The sequence below is a fragment of the Gambusia affinis genome, linkage group LG13 (genome assembly GCF_019740435.1).
Source record: "Gambusia affinis linkage group LG13, SWU_Gaff_1.0, whole genome shotgun sequence".
In the NCBI taxonomy this organism is placed as follows: Eukaryota; Metazoa; Chordata; class Actinopteri; order Cyprinodontiformes; family Poeciliidae; genus Gambusia; species Gambusia affinis.
The window spans coordinates 999,418-1,024,523 of record NC_057880.1 but is presented as its reverse complement, the minus strand read 5'-3'; the positions used below and the strand labels follow the sequence as shown (position 1 = coordinate 1,024,523).

At 37.2% G+C, this 25,106-nt stretch overlaps 2 protein-coding genes across 3 annotated transcripts in view; one reads left to right on the top strand and one right to left on the bottom strand.

Moving 5' to 3' along the window:
* Positions 1-10,417: 10,417 nt before the first annotated feature.
* Positions 10,418-25,106, top strand: part of gfra1a (gdnf family receptor alpha 1a) — a 118,022-nt gene continuing 103,333 nt past the window's right edge. Inside the window, exon 1 of the mRNA XM_044136479.1 lies at positions 10,418-10,557. The gene's annotated coding sequence lies outside the window, so the exon portion shown is untranslated. The remainder of the gene's footprint in view (positions 10,558-25,106) is intronic.
* Positions 10,828-23,286, bottom strand: ccdc172 (coiled-coil domain containing 172). 2 transcript variants are annotated; one of them, XM_044136481.1, is made up of 8 exons: positions 23,092-23,286; positions 22,895-22,980; positions 20,977-21,093; positions 19,033-19,198; positions 18,826-18,927; positions 17,547-17,649; positions 12,126-12,219; positions 10,828-11,882 (listed from the first exon to the last, which is right to left on the bottom strand). In XM_044136481.1, the coding sequence occupies exons 1-8, from the start codon at positions 23,168-23,170 to the stop codon at positions 11,847-11,849; spliced, it is 783 nt and encodes a 260-aa protein (XP_043992416.1). In that variant the 5' UTR covers positions 23,171-23,286; the 3' UTR covers positions 10,828-11,846. The 2 variants fall into 2 exon arrangements, with proteins under 2 accessions (XP_043992416.1, XP_043992417.1); XM_044136482.1 differs by lacking the exons at positions 10,828-11,882; positions 12,126-12,219 and adding an exon at positions 17,171-17,439.

The following is a 25,106-nucleotide window of genomic DNA, read 5'->3' as shown; positions in this document are numbered from 1 at the left end:
TATCTAGGAAATGCTGAGAAGCAGTAAATCTGGTTGTTTGAAGCTGGAACCAGTTCAAAAATTTTGAGTTTTAAGCTTTTTTACTGTTAGTGACCAAAACGCTTTATCTCAGAGAAGCCAAAAATGGACAGTTTGTGAAATTTCAGCACCACAATCAAATTTCAGCATAATTGTCTTTAGTATAACTTGGAAATGCTGAGAAACAGTAAATCTGGTTATTTGAAGCTGGAACCAGTTCAAAATTTTGAGTTTTAAGCTTTTTTACTGTTAGTGACCAAAAAGCTTTATCTCAGCGAGAGAAGCCAAAAATGGACAGTTTGTGAAATTTCAGCACCACAATCAAATTTCAGCATAATTTGCTTTAGTATAACTAGGAAAGGCTGAGAAGCAGTAAATCTGGTTGTTTGAAGCTGGAACCAGTTCGAAATTTTGAGTTTTAAGCTTTTTTACTGTTAGTGACCAAAAACGCTTTATCTCAGCGAGAGAAGCCAAAAATGGACAGTTTGTGAAATTTCAGCACCACAATAAAATTTCAGCATAATTTGCTTAAGGATAACTTGGAAATGCTGAGAAGCAGTAAATCTGGTTGTTTGAAGCTGGAACCAGTTCAAAATTTTGAGTTTTAAGCTTTTTTACTGTTAGTGACCAAAAACGCTTTATCTCAGCGAGAGAAGCCAAAAATGGACAGTTTGTGAAATTTCAGCACCACAATCAAATTTCAGCATAATTGTCTTTAGTATAACTTGGAAATGCTGAGAAACAGTAAATCTGGTTATTTGAAGCTGGAACCAGTTCAAAATTTTCAGTTTTAAGCTTTTTTACTGTTAGTGACCAAAAACGCTTTATCTCAGCGAGAGAAGCCAAAAATGGACAGTTTGTGAAATTTCAGCACCACAATCAAATTTCAGCATAATTTGCTTTAGTATAACTAGGAAAGGCTGAGAAGCAGTAAATCTGGTTGTTTGAAGCTGGAACCAGTTCAAAATTTTGAGTTTTAAGCTTTTTTACTGTTAGTGACCAAAAACGCTTTATCTCAGCGAGAGAAGCCAAAAATGGACAGTTTGTGAAATTTCAGCACCACAATCAAATTTCAGCATAATTTGCTTTAGTATAACTATGAAAGGCTAAGAAGCACTAAATCTGGTTGTTTGAAGCTGGAACCAGTTCGAAATTTTGAGTTTTAAGCTTTTTTTACTGTTAGTGACCAAAAACGCTTTATCTCAGCGAGAGAAGCCAAAAATGGACAGTATGTGAAATTTCAGCACCACAATCAAATTTCAGCATAATCTGCTTTAGTGTAACTTGGAAATGCTGAGAAACAGTAAATCTGGTTATTTGAAGCTGGAACCAGTTCAAAATTTTGAGTTTTAAGCTTTTTTACTGTTAGTGACCAAAAACGCTTTATCTCAGCGAGAGAAGCCAAAAATGGACAGTTTGTGAAATTTCAGCACCACAATCAAATTTCAGCATAATTTGCTTTAGTATATCTAGGAAATGCTGAGAAGCAGTAAATCTGGTTGTTTGAAGCTGGAACCAGTTCGAAATTTTGAGTTTTAAGCTTTTTTACTGTTAGTGACCAAAAACGCTTTATCTCAGCGAGAGAAGCCAAAAATGGACAGTTTGTGAAATTTCAGCACCACAATCAAATTTCAGCATAATTTGCTTTAGTATAACTTGGAAATGCTGAGAAACAGTAAATCTGGTTATTTGAAGCTGGAACCAGTTCAAAATTTTGAGTTTTAAGCTTTTTTACTGTTAGTGACCAAAAACGCTTTATCTCAGCGAGAGAAGCCAAAAATGGACAGTTTGTGAAATTTCAGCACTACAATCAAATTTCAGCATAATTTGCTTTAGTATAACTTGGAAATGCTGAGAAACAGTAAATCTGGTTATTTGAAGCTGGAACCAGTTCAAAATTTTGAGTTTTAAGCTTTTTTACTGTTAGTGACCAAAAACGCTTTATCTCAGCGAGAGAAGCCAAAAATGGACAGTTTGTGAAATTTCAGCACTACAATCAAATTTCAGCATAATTTGCTTTAGTATAACTTGGAAATGCTGAGAAACAGTAAATCTGGTTGTTTGAAGCTGGAACCAGTTCAAAATTTTGAGTTTTAAGCTTTTTTACTGTTAGTGACCAAAAACGCTTTATCTCAGCGAGAGAAGCCAAAAATGGACAGTTTGTGAAATTTCAGCACTACAATCAAATTTCAGCATAATTTGCTTTAGTATGACTTGGAAATGCTGAGAAGCAGTAAATCTGGTTGTTTGAAGCTGGAACCAGTTCGAAATTTTGAGTTTTAAGCTTTTTACTGTTAGTGACCAAAAACGCTTTATCTCAGCGAGAGAAGCCAAAAATGGACAGTTTGTGAAATTTCAGCACCACAATCAAATTTCAGCATAATTTGCTTTAGTATAACTTGGAAATGCTGAGAAACAGTAAATCTGGTTGTTTGAAGCTGGAACCAGTTCGATATTTTGAGTTTTAAGCTTTTTACTGTTAGTGACCAAAAACGCTTTATCTCAGCGAGAGAAGCCAAAAATGGACAGTTTGTGAAATTTCAGCACCACAATCAAATTTCAGCATAATTTGCTTTAGTATAACTAGAAAATGCTGAGAAGCAGTAAATCTGGTTGTTTGAAGCTGGAACCAGTTCGAAATTTTGAGTTTTAAGCTTTTTTACTGTTAGTGACCAAAAACGCTTTATCTCAGCGAGAGCAGCCAAAAATTGACAGTTTGTGAAATTTCAGCACCACAATCAAATTTCAGCATAATTTGCTTTAGTATAACTTGGAAATGCTGAGAAACAGTAAATCTGGCAAAGGAAAGCCTCAAATCAAACATAAAAGACAATTCTCTATGTTAATGAGCTCAATCACGCCTCCACCAGGCCTCAATTATTCATTTGTGCCAAGATCGTCAGACATCCATAATGAATAACACCCAGAGTGAATTATTTACAGAGTCATCCTTTGTGGCGCGGCTAATGACACTGACTCACGCGGCGCGTTTGTACCCGCGTGCGCGTGTCAGGGTGTTGGTGTCCGTCACACAGATTATTTTAAATGAAATGAAGTGTTGGAACTCCAAATGAAGTAGGTAAGATAGACATTCTGTTTAAAGTCACTCAGTCACAGCGGAGAATATTCACTACCGGTTCCCCATCGGCGTCAAGTGGACACGTGCACGCTGAAAAATGAAGGGTAGGCTACGTGGCGGCGAGCGTCCAGTAAAAAACAGGTTGCAGACCACGACCCCGTACCCACTACGACTCCCGTGTTCGGTGAATTTGCTGCATGTCTGCACCTCCTCCCCTTCCGGTCTGATTACTATAAAAAATAAAAATAAAAATGCCACTAGTGCTGAAAAAAATGCTTAAAAAAATTAACCGTGTAAAATCACAGGCGCTGGAAATTCTCTCTGGCCTGCTGGGAACTGGCATGGAGGAAATAACTCCATATTGACTGGGGAGGGGTGGGGGGTGTTACAGCGGACTTTTAATGTAGACCTTCTACTTTGGCATAAGGTCTATATTTGGTGAGTAATGTAAACTGAGTCAACACATTTGCCAATCCAACAAACCCAAATTCAGAGGTCATGGCATGAAGGGAAACACTCACTTTGTATTTATGATTACATAGAAGAACAATTGTATTTTAATGCACTGCATCTAGAAGATATTCACTTTTTCCACATTTTATGTTACAGCCTTATTCTAAATTGTATGAAATTAATCTGTCTCCACAAAACTCTACACACAAACACCCCATTATGACAATTTCAGTGTCATGCCAATTTGCTAAGAATAGAAACCCAAATTTTCAGATTTATGTGTCACATTGTACTTTTTGAATACTTTCTGGATGCATATTTATATGTATATGCATACCTACATGTTTTATTAAAGTTTGCTTCTCTAGAAATTATTCAAGTACAATGTTAAATTAGACTGAAGAATGTAATTGTCTGACAGAAGATGCAAAGGTGAACTACTCAGGTTTAACCAATCAGAGTAGCGTATAAAAATATTACTTTTGGTTAGTGTTTAAAAAAAGACACCAAAAGAAAATAATTAAGTGTCGTGATTTTCTACCTGAAAGCCTTAATATTGTGATAGATAGTTATTTTTAAGCATATGCACTGACTAATGGCACTTTTTAAATTTTGTTGTTCTTGTGACAATGAAAATAAAGATTTATCTGTCTCACAATTTACACACAATGTAAGAAATACATAACAATTAACTGATAAAAAAAACAAAAACTAATACATAAGAATAGCCACATTCACACACATTATTTATGATGATTAATGGTTGTTTTTGATTGTATTTGGTTTTGTTATTCTGTAGGGTAAAAACTGTCTGAGACGGTTGGTTCTTGTTCTGATTGCCCTGTATCATCTGCAGACTAAGTGCAGCATTTCATTTTATCCAAAAGATGGCAGCAGAGTGTGCTGACAAGTCCTTCTTGTACTACTGGCAACCAGAGTTCTGATTGGCATGAGGAATCTGAGTGAAAGGCTGCACAAACACCAGCTGAGAGGTAGGAGGAGGAAGAAACTTGTGGGATTGTGTTTGCTGTGTAGAGAGACCAAATAGGTTTGAATCTGTAAGTTCGAATGGTAATGATACACAAACTGATGAGTGTATTTCATGTATTTGCATCTCAAAGATGGCATTTTGTTGAAATCTTTAGTAATGGACAATTATCTCTCTTTTGTTTGATTGCAAGTGTATATGAGAGACCATCACTCTCAGATAAACAAGAGAGTGATGGTCTCTTGTGTATATTAACGTCATGAACACAACCCGATGACATGAAAAGTTTTAAATGAACAGCATTTTACCATTATGTAGATGAAGCTCAGTGAAATCTGATCAGGTTGTTTATTTCAAAATGGCAGCTTGTGAATGAAGATGAGGTTCTTTCTGGTCGTCAACAAACTGGGTCATAATTATGTTCAAACTAACCAACTTTTGTCCCTAAACATAACATGGTGGTTAAAAAGTAACCCAGCAAAGCACCAGTTTTTAACACCAGTTTTTCCCCACAAATATGTCCTATAAAATTATTTTTTAAAACTTTTGAGTTTATTAATCAATCAGAAAATAATACAATAGAACTGGTCACCTTGTATGCATCATCACTAGAATATAAAAAAAAAAAAAACTTCATAAAGCTTCACCTTCCTGTGATAAAAAACAACAAATGAAAAATCTAATATAGTTGCGTAATCTCCAGAATTTCACCATAATTATTAGCTTTCATCAGCAGTCTCCTTTTTTATCAACCTCACACTTAAATGATGAGATTGTTGAGTTGAAAGTAATTGAAATTCCATGCTTATCGAATAATCCTATAATCTCTCTTTATGAAGCTTGAAGTATGCACATTTATTGGGAAAGATGAACTCATCTCTTCTTCTAAATAGTTGGAAAGCTAAAACTGGGCTCTGCAAGGGAGAATCTACTGATAGTGGTACCAGAGGGCGGGACAGTAATTCCTCCAAGCTTTGTTGAAACTCCATGCATCATAAAAGGTTTCTGATCCTAAAAGAAGTTCATATAGAAGTGTAAAAGCATCTCCACAGAGATGCATGTACAAACAGATTAAGGCCCTTTATTCCTCCACTAATCCACTGAACAAATAAAAGTAATTGGTATAAAACAACCAATACCAGATTTAAAACCAAAAAGGTTCCTCCAAATGAACATCTGAGGCATTAAATGTTTTATGACCTGCATATATTAATTATTCACTGATGTACAGAATGCCAGGACGGCGAGCCAAAACTGCCAGCAGGCTGAAGTGCCCAGTAATGGAGGTCTGGTGTGTGTCATAGTCTTGCTCCTGCAAACCCATCTGCATAAAACTGCATCCACTTCCTAATATTTCATGAGTATGTGCTGTAGTGCTGTCGTTAAAGAGTTGAATTCCCATATACCCCCTTCAGCCTAATCATAACTGTTCTTCACCAGGTAAAGATTTTTTTTTCTTTCCAAAGGAGGAGTTGCTAGTTTGATGAATGTGGCAAACCACAAATGAAAAAGGAAGCAGCCAGTACGTGGGAGGGGAAGACTGGCTGTGTGTAATGGTGTGTCTGTTTATTTTATTTTTTTCTCTTCACATTACCTCAGGAGATGAGCTTAAAGCAACAAAATCAAAAACTTCACTTCAACATTTTCATGCAACACTATAAGAGCTCCACCAACATCAAATTTAAAATTTCTTCTTAATTTCATAGAGAATGTAACATTTAAATTCAACCAGAATCCAATACATAGCGAAGACAAGTGATAGATTACCACAAGTTTTATTAGAAATAATCAGATAGTGTAGAAGGGGTTCTACATGGTGTGGTCACACTGGAGGGTCAGGAATGGAAAATCCAGGGGGGCCGAGATTCCTGCCTTGGTGGGTCGGGTGAGTGGACAATAGGAGGGCTTGGGGTCTCAGAGGATTCACAGACAACAGAGACAAATATCCACCAACCAGAGTCTCAGTAGTCAAAACGGTCCAGGGTCAGGCACAGGAGAGTCTCAGACAAGGAAAATCCAATATTCAGTAGACCGGATGCAGGTACTGTTCAGCAACAGGAGGTCAGAATCTCTTCTCAAAGCCAAAAGAGACTAGGCAAAAGCAGTGGTCAAAAACAGGCAGGATCAGAAAACTAGGAACTTCTTGGACATGAATCAGGGTTTGAAAGTTGTGACGGGGCAACAGACGATCTCACACTGAGCAGGTGATGGGGAGCTGTTTAAATCTGGCACAGTGAAGGTGAGGATAATGAGTAATCAGCCTGAGGGAGGGACTGTAAGCAGCACAGTCAAGGTAGAGCTGAAACCGCGACAGAGAAAATAGTCTGTTTTTTTGTTTTTTGTTTTTATTTCAATAAACTTCTTTTACCTTGACTAGGACATGTTCTAGGTGTTACAGGTTAATTCCTGTCTGGATTCAGTCAGTAGATGAAAAGGAGATTTTTAGTCTGTGGGGCTCCTCAAAGGTCCATTCAGGCTGTCAAGAAAATCCGAGATCATCCCACTTCCCCATGCTGGAGATTTTAGTTTAACAGTAACAATAAATAAAAGTTATCTTTAAAATTAATTACACAAGTAAAATCTAGACCCAACATTAGACTTAAATGTCAATAAAATCAATCTGGTTGTGTGTGTTGTTTTTGTCTCCTGCAAACTTTGCTTTAATTCTACTTTTTTCTATTTAATCATAAGAAATCATAGTCAAGACAGAGAGAGTCATGAAACAGGAAGAGCAGGTTTCCTGGAAAAAGAGGAAGTAAGTTTCCAGCCTGCAGATTTATAAAAATAGTTCAGACTATTACTTATCTCAAAGCATGAAAGTTTTAAAGAAAGAAATCTAAACATTGTGAGTAATTGGATAAGATTCAAAGTAAAATACTTATATTAATATTGGTTTGCTTGTAATAATACTTACACTTACATTTGCATTAGTGGGTACTCTTACAAGTAAAACAAGTAACTGTAACTTTGATATCAAATAATAAGAATCATGGATTATTCTTGGTTTCTTTACAGAAAACATTTGTAATAACTCACATTAAGATTATAATAAGAGTAACTGATAAATTATGGTTATCATAACATTATAAATGAATGATAAATCAGAGAAGTAAAAGAAGTTATAAATGTGATTTTTACTCTGAACGTGAAATGGTGTAAAAGGTGTAACTGCAATTAAAGATCACTGATGTGTTGGAGGTAGATAGTAGGTGAAAGGTTAAGGGAAAAAGGGGAACTAACAGGAGAGCAGAGATGGTCAACGCCTTATTTGGAAACAGGAGAGCAGAGATGGTCAACGCCTTATTTGGAAACAGGTTGTTAAGCAACCTGAGACATTAGCACAGACATCAGGACACAATGTCTCTAAGACAGTGATGGAGATGAGATCATCTGTCCAAGCAGGTAGCCAATGAAATAAGCACAGCAACAGTGCTAGCCAATGCAAATGAACCAAAAGGGTGGATGAACCCTATAAAAGGGTGCAAAAGAGGAAACTTTGGTTGGATCCTCCAGGCAGCTTCGAGTCAAGATCGAGATGGACAAAGAACTCTGCAGCTGAAGAAGAGCCGGGGCCACAGAGCCGAAGACTGTCCTGATCATGGGGACCAACCCGTCTGCCCCGCAACATGTGGCTTCAAATTGCACTTCTCTCATCAGCTGGGTTCAGATCCCAAAGACGAAGATGAAGACCAAGGTAAAGGCAAAGACAAAGACAAAGACAAAGAACAAAGACAAAGAAGAAGAACTGATGCCTTCCTTTCTGCCAGCACCCAAGTCCTGTGTGACTTCACCATCCATGAGGAGAAGAAAGCTCGTCAGACCTACAGAGATCCCTGCCTTCGTCGACCAACATCCTCCTACTGCTGTAACACCTCCTTCATCATCAGGCCAGGTCTGGGGTTCGAAAAGCCAAACTCCGTCCGTCTCTCTCAAAGGTTCCCTTTTAAGTTCTCAGTGTCAGCATTAGGGAAAGATAGACTAGATGATTGATTTTTCTTATTTGATTATTTCTGCTACTGAATTAAGCTGTACTGACCCTTGCAAAATTGCCTTACTAATAAAATATTTAGCATAAAGAAAATCTAAAAGATGTTGTGGACATTCAATTAATGAGTCACCTTAAAGTTCTTTGATGGTTGTAAAATAGCTATGATGTTCGATTCTGGAGAGGAAGAGGTGGAAAATGTTTATTGGTTCCTGATAGCCCAAATTTAAAACATCATCCTTGGGACTCGCCCGAGTCACTAAAACCTACCTGGTTCAGTAACAAGAGCAAATTGTAATAAAAGAGAACGAGCGACCGTTAACAGGTGTGCTCTGTGAAACTAGTTGGCTGCAGGCTGCTCAGTCTGGCTAATTCACAGGGGGAAGAAGGGTGGGACACCTGGATGGAGGTCGTCAGAAACCAGGCGAATCGTTTCTCGATGCTTAAACAGAGTTTACTTCAGTTCTGGACAGGGTAAATCTCAGCAGATTTAGGAAACTCGATTAACCCGTTAGATGGAGAGCTGGTACCACATCTCCCCTCTCAGAAGAGGAAGTAGAGAGTGAGTGAGTAGAGAGAGAAGGAGGGGGGGGGGATGTGGCGCAATAACAAGGCCCACTGCTTCTTCATCTGGTCTTCTTGTCTTAAAGGTTCTTTTTTAAAGTATAACATCTCCTTCCATTGTTTTGCAGATGATATCTGGATTTATTTACTACACTTTCATTAAAACCACTTCTAAACTGCACAGAAAATTTCAAAAATAGACGTAGTACTATCAAATAGCAAAATAAAGTAATATATTTAAATCTTTTTAAATGAAAAACTTCTCCCACATGTTTTGTGACATTTATCTTACACAATTCATAATGGTAATCATATTACCTCGCAGGGGAAAAAAACTGCAATTATTTTTTGTCACTATAGACATAGAGATTAAACAAACAAAGCATTATCAAATGTTATTTCTGCAAATCAACCTCTGTAACCAGCTTTGTTTCCTCGTACCATTTGGTTGTGATTGGTCGGAAATCAAACAGCATTAATAGAGACATAAACATTCAAGCAGGAACACATGAATGGTAATATTTCTCATTTGCATTAACTGATGACTAGATCTATAAAGTGTCTGCCTGATGTCTCCATGGCTTCCCATCCACCTTCATCTCTCTTCCAGTCTGTCTCTGTTTATAAATGCAGCATTTTAAATGAGGTTAACCACTCTCCCAAATGAACCGGTGATGTCACCTGCTTCTGCTTTTTCTTTAGGCAAACAAGTTCAGACATGGTTCGCCCAGGGTCAAGGTTAAAAAGCTAAAACCACATGTTTTACCTTTTTTTTTGATTGTGGGATCTCATTAGGCAGCTATTGACATCTCACATCGTTCTATTAGGAGTCACTCTAATCAGCAGGAAAATGACCCACAGGATGACCCTGGGATGTGTGCTGGCAGAGCAACTAATCATCAATTACAGGAGGAACAATCTGCAGACTGAGGAATTAATGCTTTGAAATTGCAATGTCACAAATGTTCCATTAGGGGGAAATAGATAAAGGAGTTTAATTTTTTATGAAGGGGGGGAGGGGTTAAAAAAATAGTTTTTTTACAACACTTAAATTGAAGTTGAAGTCTGGGGTTGACTGATACAACAACTCAGAACTTAAAAGAATTTTTCTGATTCAAATATATGCATAGTATACATATAGACATCTACTGATATTTGGATAAATTTTCCTTTAAAAGGTTGAATAGAAGCTCTCAAAGATCAATTAACTTCTGTCTGTGGCAGACAAACTTCCAGGCTCACATTCTGACTGGTGTTTGATCACTTATTCTAGCAGAAATGCTAATGTTCATGTAAATGATGTGGTTTTCAGGCACGGCCCCAGCTTTCAAATATGGTTTATTAACCAAACTGCAACATCCAGTGAATGATGATTAGTCAAGAAGTTAAAGGACAACCCAGGAAGCACCAAAAACTCAACTCTCTCATCAACTGGAAGATGCTGGAACATCAGTGCTACTGTCCATTGAGGTAAGTTTTACATGAACATAAAGTGAGTTCACTTTAACACACACATTGAACTATGACTAAAATTTGCAGCTTCCACATCCAATAGCCATCACGTTTACAGGGAAAATGTTTAAGGATTAGATGAGGCCAAGGTTGAGTTATTTAGCCACAATAATGAGAAGAATGTTATATAGAATATAATGAGAAGAAAGTGAGACTTTCAAACCTCAGAGCATTGTGGCTGCTGTTAAACATGGAGATGGACGTGCCATGCTTGTAGTCAGTTACACAAAATGTGTGGTAATAGCGATAATTATGAGGACTTCCCCAAATACTTTAATAACAATAAATTCATAGCCAGACAGCTGACACTTGGACATTAGGTGTTCCAACTGGATAGAAACAGAGTTCAAATGTTCAGACAGAAAAATGACAGAAATGACATTTAGCCAACTATTAGTGAGGGTGTATGTTCATATCCGGCACACAGGATAGGTATGCATGCGACTGAAATTCTGCACTAAAAGTAAACTTGAACATCTAAAAGCTAGTGTGAGCTTAAATATGATCCTTATTATAATAACTTCATTAATACATTTTTTGTAGGAAAAATATTGCACAAACGCTTGAATGTCCTTAACTTTATCATTCAACAACTCTAAATTACTGTGTGACAACTTCTCTATTTTAAAGTTACAGTTGTTGTGTACAGAACTCATCCCAGACTAAAAAATTAATAACATCAGGATATTTGTGGCTATGGTTTTAAAAATAAATACAAAAACTCGAATGTGATAAAAACACGAATCCTGGTAATTGAACCACATTACAGGGACATGGCAGCAGCTCTCCAGTGTTTCAGACATTTTCCTGTAGTACCACTCTTTGTACACGAGAGGGTAGTGTCAACTAATTGTTTTTCTTATCTTCCTTACTACGGTTTGCCATTTTGAAATCGTGACATTTACCTGAAAATTGAATTTTTAGGACATTTTTTAACAACTATGCACCTGAAAATACTTCAGACATAAAACATACAAAAAAATAAAAAGAAATATATTAAAATTATCATTAGATTGTCATTTTCTTCTTAACAGTCAGCAACTTAATTTAAACAAACTTTATGTATAGAATTAAGTTAATAAATGTTAACAAATAACAACTAACAATGCTGTCAGAAACTAGGAACTCATGTAAATGATCTGTACAGTTAAATAATAAATCGTTAAATAAAGTCTAACTAAGAATTATTGCAACATAACCAGAAATGCTGATAGTAAACGTAAACATCCTGCATCGGTGGGCCAATCCTAATGCTGCTCACTTTCCTGGCTGCTCTTCGGTTTCTGTAAATAAAAAAGCAAAAATTAATATGTACTTAGACTCTATATGGATCTCTCAGAATGATGCTTCATTGTTCTGAACCTTTTCCTGTAATACTCAACATAAATACCAATGATCATCTGCCTCACTGACCTTCCATTTGGAAACCTAACTCAAGATGTCTCATCCTTCATACATGGATGATAGCTGTACCAAACCAGTCTTATTGGTCTAAGTAAAACCTGGTTTATGACACGTTTACTCACTGCCTGGAGGAGCTGCAACTCGGAGCTGAGGGACCGCCGCAGTTGTTCAAGGTCTTCATTTTTCTGCAGCTCCAGCTCCAGCTCCTTCCTCAGGCTGATAAAAGAGAGAGAAGACCCTTACAGTGAGCTTCTGTATCTGAATGTGGGGTTCAAAACCATTTGTTTTTTTATATATATGATGGTTTTGTTGCTTCACTTCATATAGTTTCCAATGCTAGTTATCACTTTTTTCGGTCTCTTACCAAAAGAGGCATCCCGATAAAACTTTTTTCACTTCTGATATGATACTAATATTGCAGCCTTGAATATTGACCAATACCGATATTGATACCATACAATATCAGGACGAATCAAACATACTTCGATTACTTATTTTGTAGTGTGGAATGCTAGGAAAGGTTTAACCAAGTGATGATATTTAGAGAATGGTCAACAACAATAGCCATGAGAATAGCTAAGCCATTTATTATTATCCAATAGGTTTGCATGCAGGGTGCTAGTGCTAGTGGATAGACATGATGGGTAGAACTAAATGCTGGGGTGGAGTGCTTCAAATTGCATACTTATATCAGATATTTTAGATGTAGACCAATATAATCCAATACTAATTTTAGGCTGATATTGGACTATTTCTGATATCAATATTGGATCGGGATGCTGTATATAGTATACTGTATATAGTTTCCTCTGCTGGCCATATCACAAAAACTCTCAACTCAATAATATTTTCGCTAAAACTTTAGCTTAGGCTATGCAGCATGTGTTATTTGAGCTCCTTTAGATGTAATGATCTGGATATTGAAAGATTGTGAGTTCAGGTGCAGCTTCTTTCCCCTCCTATATGTTCATGTGCTCTCGGGCAAGGCATCTGACCGCAAGTTGCCTTGTAAGCCTGGAAATGAATGTACATTTCTGTGAGTGCAACTAGGTCAGCGTGACTCTAGTGTAAAGGAGTGTAAGTTCAGTCTTTTCATGATCTTATTATTTTTGTTTCCTCAGAGGTTTCTGAGATATTGAACTGAAGAAAAATCTCATTATATGAAGTCGGCTTGGGCTCAATTTACTCCTTAGCCAATTTGTACCTGCATCTTAAATTTGTGTGTTACCAATTCCTACAAACCATAGTGTATCTGATAGATATTATTTATTGTAATCAGACATATGAATTTCCTCCTGGTCACCTTCTAGAGAGACGGTGGGCAATCCTGGTCCTTGAGGGCCGGTGTCCTGCAGCTCTTAGATGTCTCCCTGGTCCAACACACTCCAATCAGAACTGAATCACCTCCTAAGTGCAGTCAAGGTCTCCTGCCAATTACCTCATTATTTGACTCAGGTGTGTTAAAGAAGAGACGCATCAAAAAGTTGCAGGAGCCCTGTTCTAGAGGAACTAAATCAACAAATGTGTTTCTAGTTCCCATAAAAGCCAAAATTGACCTCAAGTGAGCATTATATATATATATATATATATATATATATATATATATATATATATATATATATATATATATATATATATATATAGATATATTTATTTATTTATTTTTTATTTTTTTTTTGCAAAGTTGAGGAAGATGTTTTGAGATGTACCATTTTCAACTATTGTTTCTGAAACAATATGACAAAATAAATATTGATGGAAACAAGCTAGAAATGGTGAGGAAGGGTTGGAAGATGTTTAACTGAACAAGAGAAACGATGTGAGCAGAGTGTTAATTTCTCACAGTGACAAAATGTAGATGCAATATCTGTAAATATAATCAGCCCAAATTTTCAGGTAGCTGCAGTTCTAGTTGTGGCACCGAAAAATGTGAAACACTAAAATTGGTTTTGGTCTACTATAAATCGTTAGCTCCGTAGCATAATTACCTGAGTCATATATTAACAAGAAAGATACATGAATGAAATATGGGCAAAAATATGGATTCTGTAATGTTCATGAGACATCATGAACCTGAACTTGAACCAATATCATTCTTTGTGAGAAAGAATGATATACGATTCTCCACACAAAGGTTCAGGTTCAGTTTTGCGGCTGCACACAATAACTTCTAAGTGCAGATAAAAGCGTGTTTTTCCTCAGATCAGTTGGTCTCTAGAGAGACATTGGACTCCTGAATGCTTCTCGCCGGTATGAGAGGGATCCACACTCACGAGACGAACACCGGCTACCTCTTTTTGCTTTTATTGGAAGTTAATGAAACAATAAAGCAGCCGAGCTTAGATTGTGTTTCTCGCCTTGCAAGAACCTACAACGCTGTTTAAAACTTTATATGTCTCGGTGTAAGTTAAAAATCCAATTTTTTTTCAAGGTGAAAGTGGCTCCTCTGTAATGTTTCATCAAAACACACAGGAGTGTTTTTCATGCTGGTTTAATCACATTAGTGCTTCCAGCGGAACCTTCTTGTAATAGTTTTTGTTCCAAATCCATATAAGATTACTTAAACTATTACTTCTTTAATAGTAATATTTCAGTAATGAAACTCTGATGAAGCTCAGACGGTCCAACTGATTCTGTCCCGTTCTGCACACAAAACACTTTTTAAACGACTACAGCACTCATTCCGATTGACATGCATTCAATTTCCTCCAGTCGATGACTAAAGGGTTATATATGTGTTTTAAAGAGATAGGGCTCTGGCTGAAGGCAGGATTGATGGTCTTGCTTCAGGAAGCATGATCACTACAGTGAGTGTGAGGAAGCTCCACCCCCTTCCCAAAGGAACGTCCTCAGAACTTCCTGAAGCTCTAAAGCCCAAGGAGGGACAGTGATGTGTTTAATGAGGCTGATGGATGGAGAGGACATGCTACACACATGCAGGCTTTACTGCAGCCCCAACAGCAGGCTGATGATAAACCCAGAGACCAGAGGGAGGAAAAGCTCTGTGGTTTAAAACCTCCAGACTCCAGGGAAACTAATAGAATCATTGAAGACTTTCAGAGTTTGTTTGAAAGTTCAAGAATTTATCAGAGATATTTCTAGTTTGGAATCTGGAAAACCAGAAACTACAAAGAAGAACACAAGGAACGAGGAGAGGGAAGATGTGACATGGAAGGGATGAAGGAAGGATACAAGGAAGGGAAAACAAACACAAAGAAGCCAAGAAAGGAAGGACAGAAGAGAGAGTGAAAGTGTAGAAATGGAAAAGGATACAAGGAAGAAAAGAAGCAAGCAAGAAACACAAAGAATGAAAAGAAGCAGGGCACAGAGAAGGAAAAAAGAAAGTGAATGAAATGTAGGGAAGTCTCAAAATGGAAATGAAATAAAGGAAGGACAAAGAGAAAGTCACAAAGAGAGAAAGAAGAGGGAAAATCAACAGGAAAAAGAAAGAACACAAGGGAAGAAAAAAGGAAGGAAAGAGAAAAATTAGATGGTACAAAAGTTAAGAAAGGAATAAAATGAGGCAGAAGAAGAGAAAGTCAGGATGTGAGGAAAAACATCAAGGAAAGACAAAAGGAATAAAAATGAGACATGGAGCAAATGGAACAGCTGGAAGAAAAGGACAACATTTAGACAAAAGTGATTTTCCAGCCCTCAAATGGATTTAGGATAGGGCTTTGACTAGACCACATTGCTTTGAGGCTGAATGTTTAGGCTTTCTGACCTTTTGGAAGGTCAACCTACAGCCACAGCCAGCATCGTGCATGTGCGGGTTAAGCAGCTCCACCAGGAGACCCCCGAGAGATTCGTTTGATTTTAATTTCTAATGATTTTTGGAACATTTGGCACACTTTACACTCCTGTTCCAATTTTATTTTTTTTTTTAAGTTAAAACAAACACTGGAAATTCAGTATTTGTAGATGTGACTTTCAAACCTTTAAATTAATGAGTCACACTTAAATACTGCTCTTCATTTCAAGATACAAGTTAATTCATGAAATGTAAATATGCATGTAGTTCTGTTTCTTGGAGGAATGGTGCCCTGGATAAGCCCCTCCTCCTGCTGTACTCCAACCAATGAAAATACAACCAATTATCTGAGGTTTTGTTTTTTTAGCAGATAGCTATGGAAACCTGTTTCCACCACTCTGGTAAAAAACAAAACAAAACAAAAAAATTCTCAATATTTTGAGATAATTATTTTTTTATACCAGAGTGGCAGAAACAGGCTTCCATAGAAATACTGTATTTTAAAGAAAATGTATTCCACTACACATGAATACAAGTAGGAGCAAACAGATAAGATCCATTTTATTTTATTCTCCCCACCCATTTCTGATATCGAAAACCACCATTGTATGGTTTGATACTTTTGTATCAATCCAAATACTTCTGAAGATTCTCAGTTTTCCATGTTTTTATATTCAAGATTTAAAGGAAGCATTTTGTTCCAAACACTCATTTAGAAATGTCCGTCTTCGTTCATTACTTATGGAAATCCTCCTCTTCCAGCCAGCGTAAGTTGTACATGTGATCTCATACATATGGACGTGCACAACGCAAGCTAGAAACGCAACACAAGGAAACTGAAAATGTTCAACTTTTGTTGCTGTCTGCTGTTGCAGAAAATTTTTACCTTTCATTGTTCGTTGCTCCTGTAACAAACTGCCGTGAAATGGGCAACCCTAATTTAGCTCAAAATAGTAGCTTGATTAATCTGTGTTATGTAATATTCACACATCAAACTTTTCAGATCAATCTCATGCGTTGACATGTTAACTATTACAGCCCTAGTTGTAAAAGGATGTAAAAAAGCACCGTTACAAGAAAAGAACAAGAACTTTTTACTTCAGTGCGACAGTGCATAAAATATAAGAACCTTTGGAAAGAAGTTGACAGCCTGGAGTTAGATTTTCGTCAAGCCAACAGATGACGTGCTATTCCACTAAAACCAAGCCGTATTTCTTTGCCACTCCATTTTCCTTTAATAACCTCTCAGCATCAATCACATGGAGCTCTCATCCATCTTCCCTCCGCTTGTCACCCTGATTGAAACACACACTGACGTGGATCAAAGCCTTAATTAAGCCAAATATCCCAAATGCTGTTATTTACACTTCCAGAGTGGAATGCCGGCCAGGAGAGTCACAAATACACACTGCTTCATTCAGCACCTTGATTCAACTCTTTTTTAATAACAGCTTTTCAGTCTGAGGCATGGTTCCTTTTGTTTGGATTATTGCAGCCTTCAAACCACATTGAATGGGGTGCTGTGGAGGCGCAGGGGCAAAGGACGACCCACTTATTGAGGCCTTAGTCCTCGTGGAGGTAGTCGCAAGTTCAATTCCCGGCCTGCTGACATTTGCCGCATGTCTCCCCCCTCTCTCATTTCCCTCTTTCCCGTTGAACTACTTTCAAATATAGGCCACTAGAACCTTAAAAAAAAAAACAAAAAAACACAATGAATCTTTAGCTAACTAGCCTTACAAAGCTGCTAAAGGGAAAAAGCAGTTTTCCTTCTTTTTCTTGGATCAGCGCTCACCTCAGACAGGTGCTGTCGGTGAGGTGCTTCTGACTGACAAACTCGACCTCTGACCGCAGAGAGTCGGTTTGTGCTCGGGCCTCCATCGTCTGCCGATCCAGATCTGCTGTCAGAAGAAATGAATCAAGTTTAACATTTTTTTCCTCACAGAACAAATACAAAAGGTTTAGAGTTAGCTAAAGAGACTCTAAGGCCTTTTGTGTGAGTTGTGCTTACACTGCAAAAACACAAACTCTTACCAAGTATTTTAGTTTCTTCTGCAAATGTTTATTTAATGTGGAAATAAGACAAAACTAACTTGCAAGTTTCAGGAAGAGATAGGAGCCTGTGTTAAGCAAATAATTCCTTAAAATATCCATCCATTGCTGGTTCCTCTCCAGCTACATTCCTGGCGAGAGGCGGGATCACCCTGGACAGGTCGCCAGTCTGTCGCAGGGCAACACAGAGACAGACAGGACACACAACCATTCACACACACACATAACTATTAATTTAGAGAGACCAATTAACCTGACAGTCATGTTTATGCACTGTGGGAGGAAGCCGGAGAACCCGGAGAGAACCCACCATGCACAGGGAGAACATGCAAACTCCATGCAGAAAGACCCCGGGCCGGGAATCGAACCCAGGACCTTCTTGCTGCAAGGCAACAGCTCTACCAACTGCACCACTGTGCAGCCCTCCTTACAATATATGTGGAAAAATACAGATTCCACTGGCAGATTTTTTCACCTATAATAATATATTTCCCCATTTAGAATCTACCAAAGGAACTTAAGATTTTTTAATTAATATTAAGGAAATATTTACTTATATTATCTGTGTACTAAGACATTTTCTCTAGAAACTAGACAAAATATTTTTGTTTTTTTAAAGTATACAAAAAATTCTAATGTTAGTAAATGTCAGCCTATTTAGAATTAACAGTATTTTTGCCCATTGAACTTAGTAACATATTACTACAAAAACAAACTTTCAGACATGTTATTGAAATCAAATTCAAAATTTGGAAAGAGTGGCATGCTTTTGAATTCAACCTCTGTGAGTTAACTATCAATGTAGCTTCACTTTCTTCTAGTTTTAACCATCTAAGTAGGCCTGCCACAATAATCAACGTTTCTTGATGATAAATCATAAAATTGTTATTGTTTAATTATAATAGCATATTAATGGCGTTAACAGTCATCACATGAAGACTCCACTATTCTGTGTAGCTAAGTGACCTGCATGGTTAGCCATAGTAAAATGTTAGGTAGCGGCTAACTGGGGTCGAGTTAACCTCTCTGGATGTTCTCCAGCTCCTGCAGTTCCAGCAGCAGCCGGCTCCTCTCCTCCACTGCGGAGCTCATGTAGCTGTTCCTGCTTTTCATCTCATCCATCTCTGATACCAGAGAGAGACAGAAAGCAAAATGAAAAGCCCTGAATGTCATAACAAAATTACTTATAAAATAAATGCCTTGAATAGGAACAATGCAGATTTTATGACCTTTCAGTAAAGTTTCCGCCTCACTCTGCAGGGCCAGCATCTCAGCGTGAGTCTGGCTCTCCAACACGGCTGCGCTGTTCCCTGTCAGACTGAAGTCAGCGTTGAATTTGGCGATCTCCTGGAGGAACTGTTGCTCTTCTTCTTTAGATTCCTTCTTGATCTTGGCCTGGCAGGAAAACAACCGTGTGACGTTCTCCCAACAAACACAAAGACAAACAAGCAAAGGTTGTCTTCGGACTATTTCCTTTCAGAGCTCATCATACCATAGAAATGATGCTCTAATATAATCTTCTCAAAATAAATACATATATGGATTTGGAACAAAAACTATTACTTCTCATTTGTTGACTGGGGTTCTACATTCAAATGCAATTCGTAGAAAATGGCAGCACAACCATCCAGCTACTTTAACTCGAAAGCAGACTTGTTGGCTCTGATAATCATGCTAAACCTTTTATATGTATTGATATAATTTATTTTCATATTTCCCCATACAAATCTGACTATTTTGTTTGTGTCAACAAAATGTACAATGCTTAGTTTATTACACATAAAAAATACAGATATTTCTTTAAAAAATAATTTTAAAAACGTTTCTGTTATGACTGCAGTTTTCTGGCCGATCGCCGATCTTTAAAAAGCCTGACCTGCCAATTCCAGTTTTGGCCGATACCAATATTGGCAGCGGCTAAGTTAGCAACATTAGGGTGACTATTGATAACTCCCATGGAGAGGTGGACTCTGTTATAGTTTGTGACTGGATCTGATTTTGGCCGACACATATGAAGTCCTCTAGCTCGACAGTGAAGGAAGCTATGCTATGAAGCTTCCAACCGTAAGCTTCATAGCGTAGCTTGAACCTGAACTCTGAATACAGAAGTTCAGAGTTGGACAAAATCTTTACCAACCACACAACGGCTTACACTTTCACGTTTTTATGTTTTTTTGTTTTTTTTTACTTTAATTCTTCTATTGAAGAATGGAAGTGTGGCCAACACAGACCAAATGCTATGTTCACTTTCTATGTTGCCATTGCTAAAACTACAGGCAGACTATAACAGTGCAGACTATAATCTGCACTGTTTTATAATTATAAAACAGTGCAGAAAAATAATGTTATCATTCATAACTTCTCCTGTGTTGATTGGCCTGGTTGAAATTCATCCTGAGAAGTTGAGCTCATTGGGAGAAATCCCAGATGGAGAACTGAAGGGAGATGAGAATTGAACAGAGTTGCGTAGAAAGGGGATTTCTCATCTTTTTACATAATGAAAACCAGCTATTTTACCAGGAATTTATGGAAAAAATTTTGCCATTGTATCAGGCTCCTTTTCAGTGAAAGTAGCTCCCATTCTGTTGACTGTGAGGTTCATGGCCTCTATAATTTTTTTGATAGAGTGGTTTTGTTTAACCTCAGCTGCCTCTGAAGTTCTGCTGCAACACATTTAGCTTTGTGTTTGATCCTTTTAGAAGTGAGCGTTAACTTTTGATGCATGCTAGCTCTGCGTGGTGAGCTAGCATGCTGTTATCTAAGGATCTCCTTAGACAACATTTTCCCACATGACACTAAACAAATCAACTGAATTTAACTATGTAGTACTATGTTTTTTTGTCCTCTGTGTGCTCCGGTGGCCAAGCGATGACATTTTGTTACCAATTTCACTGTTGTGTCTTTGTGCAGCAACAATAAAAAAGTGAAAGTATAAGTCTGTATGAAATGGCAGGAACTGTGACACGACTGATCGGAGATGAAGGTAATCCTAGTTGGTTATTTAATTTTGGATGCCAAAAGCGACTGCTAATTTTACCATTTGACGTTTAAAAAATGCACACGCTTTAGAACCAGCAACACTTACTGCTGCCTGGAAACACGCTACACACGCTACATGATCACATGATATGAAACCAGAGAGATGGGTGATGTTTATTCAGGCTTCAACCCACCAGACGATCATTGAGGTTACTCTGCTGACAAAGCTGCTCCTCAATTTGCTTCAATGCCTGGTCTTCGCATTTCCTCATCATATCACACTGCAGAGTCATGGTGCACAACTGCTCAGCCTGAAGAGCAAATAGATAATTGAAAAGTCAGGGTATGGAATTTGAGACATGTGTTGAAAGACATTAAAGATATGACAGATATGTTCATCATCTCACAGGGAGATGGAGAGGACAGCTGTCACGACCACGTATTACATACAGCTGAAACCAGAAGCTTACACAGGGAATAAAAAGACAGACGCATTGTTTTGCTTTCTGTCTGAAGTTCAGTCATACCAAACTTTTCTCCTTGAAGGTCAAGTAGAATTATTAAAATTATTTGTATTTGCTAAAAACTAGGAATGCACAGATCACTTTTTTCCACTTCCGATACCAATATCTGAGGTTGTGTTGGCCGATACAGAAAGACAGCTGAATCCACCTACATTTTCTTAAAACACATACATAAATGTCCTGAATTTGAAATTTATTTGATAACTGTATTAACCATTTAAAAACACTAATAGAGTCACAATGTTGGTCAAAAATATAAAAACAACTTTAATTTGTTCAGTCAGCGCAATTAGAAGTAAAACAGCCAATGGAAAATAAATAATAAACTGAACCTGACAAAACAATAGGTTGACTACCTTGGCCAAACATGCAAAAATACACTGCAGCACAACTTCCAGATGGTTCAGAAAGTACAACTAGCAATTCTGCAAGCAATGTAAAATAAATTATACAGCATGACGTCGCTCAGAGAACAAACCCGAATTGAAAATAAGAGTATAAAATGTCAATAAAATAAAACAAAGTGACAATGTGTATTAAAGTTCAAGACCTACAAACACTTTTAGAAAGCATCGAGCACACTGTTGCATCCCTAAAGGAAAAAACAAAAGCTGACTTATAATAGAAGTTATATTCAGTTTTTTGGCTCCTATGTGATACTAGAAAAGCACACAAATAATTTTCAGGGAGCAGCGTCAGCACCAAAGTTTTCTAAACAGTATAATTACAGCTTTCAAAACCCGTAAGGCAGCACACCGCGAGAGCTGTAAACACACCAGGGTAAACACAGCATGTATATTTGAAAAATGTAAACACTTTCTATAGTCCAACTCCAGGAGAAAGTAAATGCATCCCTGTTGGGTTTTCTTTTATAAAACAATGCTGTATGCTGATGATGCTATTTCTGCGCATTCAGCCTCATGGACTAATTCAACCCACAAACACAGATAATATCTTTAAACTTTACAGGTTAGAGATATTTCTGCAGGGTCAAAGTGTCTCCCTAGAGCATCATACCTCACACGTGCTGAGAGGTTTTACTAATGTTATCCGGTGGAAATTAGCCATTGATTTGAGAGCAGCACACGCAATCGATTGTTGATTAAACAAATGGCGGATATTGATGGTTTTAAATCAAAAGGCAAATCAGCTCATCAGTATGCCAATATGCAGCTCTTTAACTCCTGTGTAAATACCATTGCTGAGTCAGATTTAAACAGATACCACAGATGCTCTGCATGTTTAAACATGGTTTCATTTTCTCTTTTATTTTACCAAAAACTCTAAGAAAAAATATAAGCTATATGTAAAAAAATATTACGGATGTTACTAAAAAATCTTTACTTATTATTATATGGTACCTTCATGATGCAAAATCCAAAAAAATAACACCTATTTACGAGAAGAAATCAAACTAAATCAGAAAAGGTTATTCAGAGAATATCAAATAATAATTAAAATCATTCCAACTGAATTTTTAACACTGACATATGATCCAACAAAATTAAATCCCTAAAATGCTAGATACTGTATGGAGAAGGTGAAAAAAAACCTAGCTAATTAGCCCAATAAAATGTTAACACATTACCTTTTTATCAAATTCCTCTGTGATCTGCTTATATTTTTCGGTTTCATTCTTAATCTTCTCATTGTATCGAATAATTTCCAGTTTTACTGGAGTGAAAAAGTTATAATTAGCAACTGACAAAAACAACTGTTGCAAATAAAAGTTTGTGTATAGCTGCTACATTTAACCAAACAAGCTAGTAAGCTAGGATGTCATACCGTCTTTGAGTTTTTGTATCTGTTCTGACTGCTGATATTCAGCCTGAAGAATTTGTTGGAAGAGTGAGTCTAAACTCATATTGACAATTAGCTTACAATTTTTTTTCAACTGTATAAAATCTTTTGTGTTACGCTAGTCAGAGCACAAAAGACAGACTTTTCCTCTGCGAGTATCTAGCCCAGTGGTTCCCAAAGTGTGGGGGACGCCCCCTAGTGGGGGCGCAGTGCCGCAGGGGGTGGGATAAGCAGTATGGATGAATGAGAAAAACAAAACAAAAAAAAACAGTTACACAAAATTGTTTTATTGTAAAGATGGTTTGTTTTGGGGGGTATTTTATTATAATCTATAAGGGGGTGCAGAAAGTCTTTGGGAACCACTGGAGGGGCCCAGAATAAAATCTTTGGCAACCACTGATCTAGCCTAAGTTAGCAGTCATGTGCTGGTTGGTGGTTAGTAGGTAAAATGTTGTCTCAAAATATTGCAGATAAATTGCTACTAATTATTTTTTGACCACTTTTGATAGACCCACTTTTGATAGATCTATTCTGTACGTAGTAGACTTAAATTAAAAAAACAACAATTCTAACACATTTCTGTAAATTGAAAAACTGATCAAACCTGTACCAATGTCGGTTTTCTTTGAAAAAATTTTTTTTAGCAGTTAGTTTTCTAATGCTACTGGCTCTAACATATATTTTTACCTGTTATATGTAATACAGTTAAGATAAAATCTTAATTAAATGTTGTTAATTTTTTTATTCACTACTGACCTTTCTGGTTTTCTAGGTGGACTGGTATGCTATATTCATGAGATATCCCACATTTTGTGATATTACAACCACAAAGTTAAATGAATTCAATTGGGATTTTACATGACAGGCCAACACAAAGAAATGTGTACATGTGAAATAAAATAGATTTCAAGGTTGAAATCTGAAAAGTGTGGTGTGCACTTTTATTCAGCCCCTAAGATAAATTCAGTGAAGTTGCAGCTGCAAATGGTCTCCACCAGCTGTGCACAACCAGAAAATTTGTTGGAGAATTATTTGGACAATTTTGTAAGTCTTACTGTGGATTGTGTTGTTAGATTTGGTTGTAGAGTTTGAATTATGCAATTCTTTATGTTGGACATTCACATGAAATCCCAATGATGTGCACTTTCTGTTTTGATTGTAATGAGCAGTGTAGGGATTTTGTTTTTCTGTGTGTTTATTTAGGTTCCTGTGTTCTGTTGAGTCTCTGTGTTGTCCCGGCTACCCCTTGATTTAGTAGACCTGTCCCTTGTTTCCCCTGATTGTCTCCCTGTGTATTTAAACCCTCCTGTGTTCCTTGTTGGGTCGTCGTCTTGTCTGCCATCCTACACCGGTTCATGTCATTGTTTTGCCGGTTACTACCAGAGACTAGTCCCTAAGCTTTGCTCACTATGTGCTGCCTGGATTTCTTGTTTTTTCATCATTAAAATCATCATTTACTCTCCATAACCTGAGTCTCACTATTTCACCACTACACACAATGACAAGTTGAGATGCACTAATTGCAGTTTCCTGGCCAGTCACAATCACCAACCCTTCAAAAGTTGGACATGCAAATTGCGAATTTGGCCAACGCCGATCATTACCTGGTGGTATTCCAGCCCTCTCTCACTGTGTAGACCAAGAGAGGGCATTTGGCTGATTGTCAGACCTTTATGAAGGTAGATAAAATTAATTTCACATAAGCATCAGCCAATCATTGATCACCAGAAATTAAGGAAATAGGGGCAGATTTATCCATCGATTTATTGGTCCGTCCCTAATAATGAGACAAAATTTGAAAATAGTTCAAAGGGTGTGAATATTATTGCATAGCACTTTATTTGCTGTTTTAATTGTAGGATTAATAAATCAACATTTTTGTCAGTTTAACAGATTACAGATTAGAAATTGGTTTCACACCAATGCTGATCAATCCTCATCAAGTTTGTCTGTTTAACTTTATGAAGTGCTTTAACGACACAGTCAGCTTTCTGAAAAGC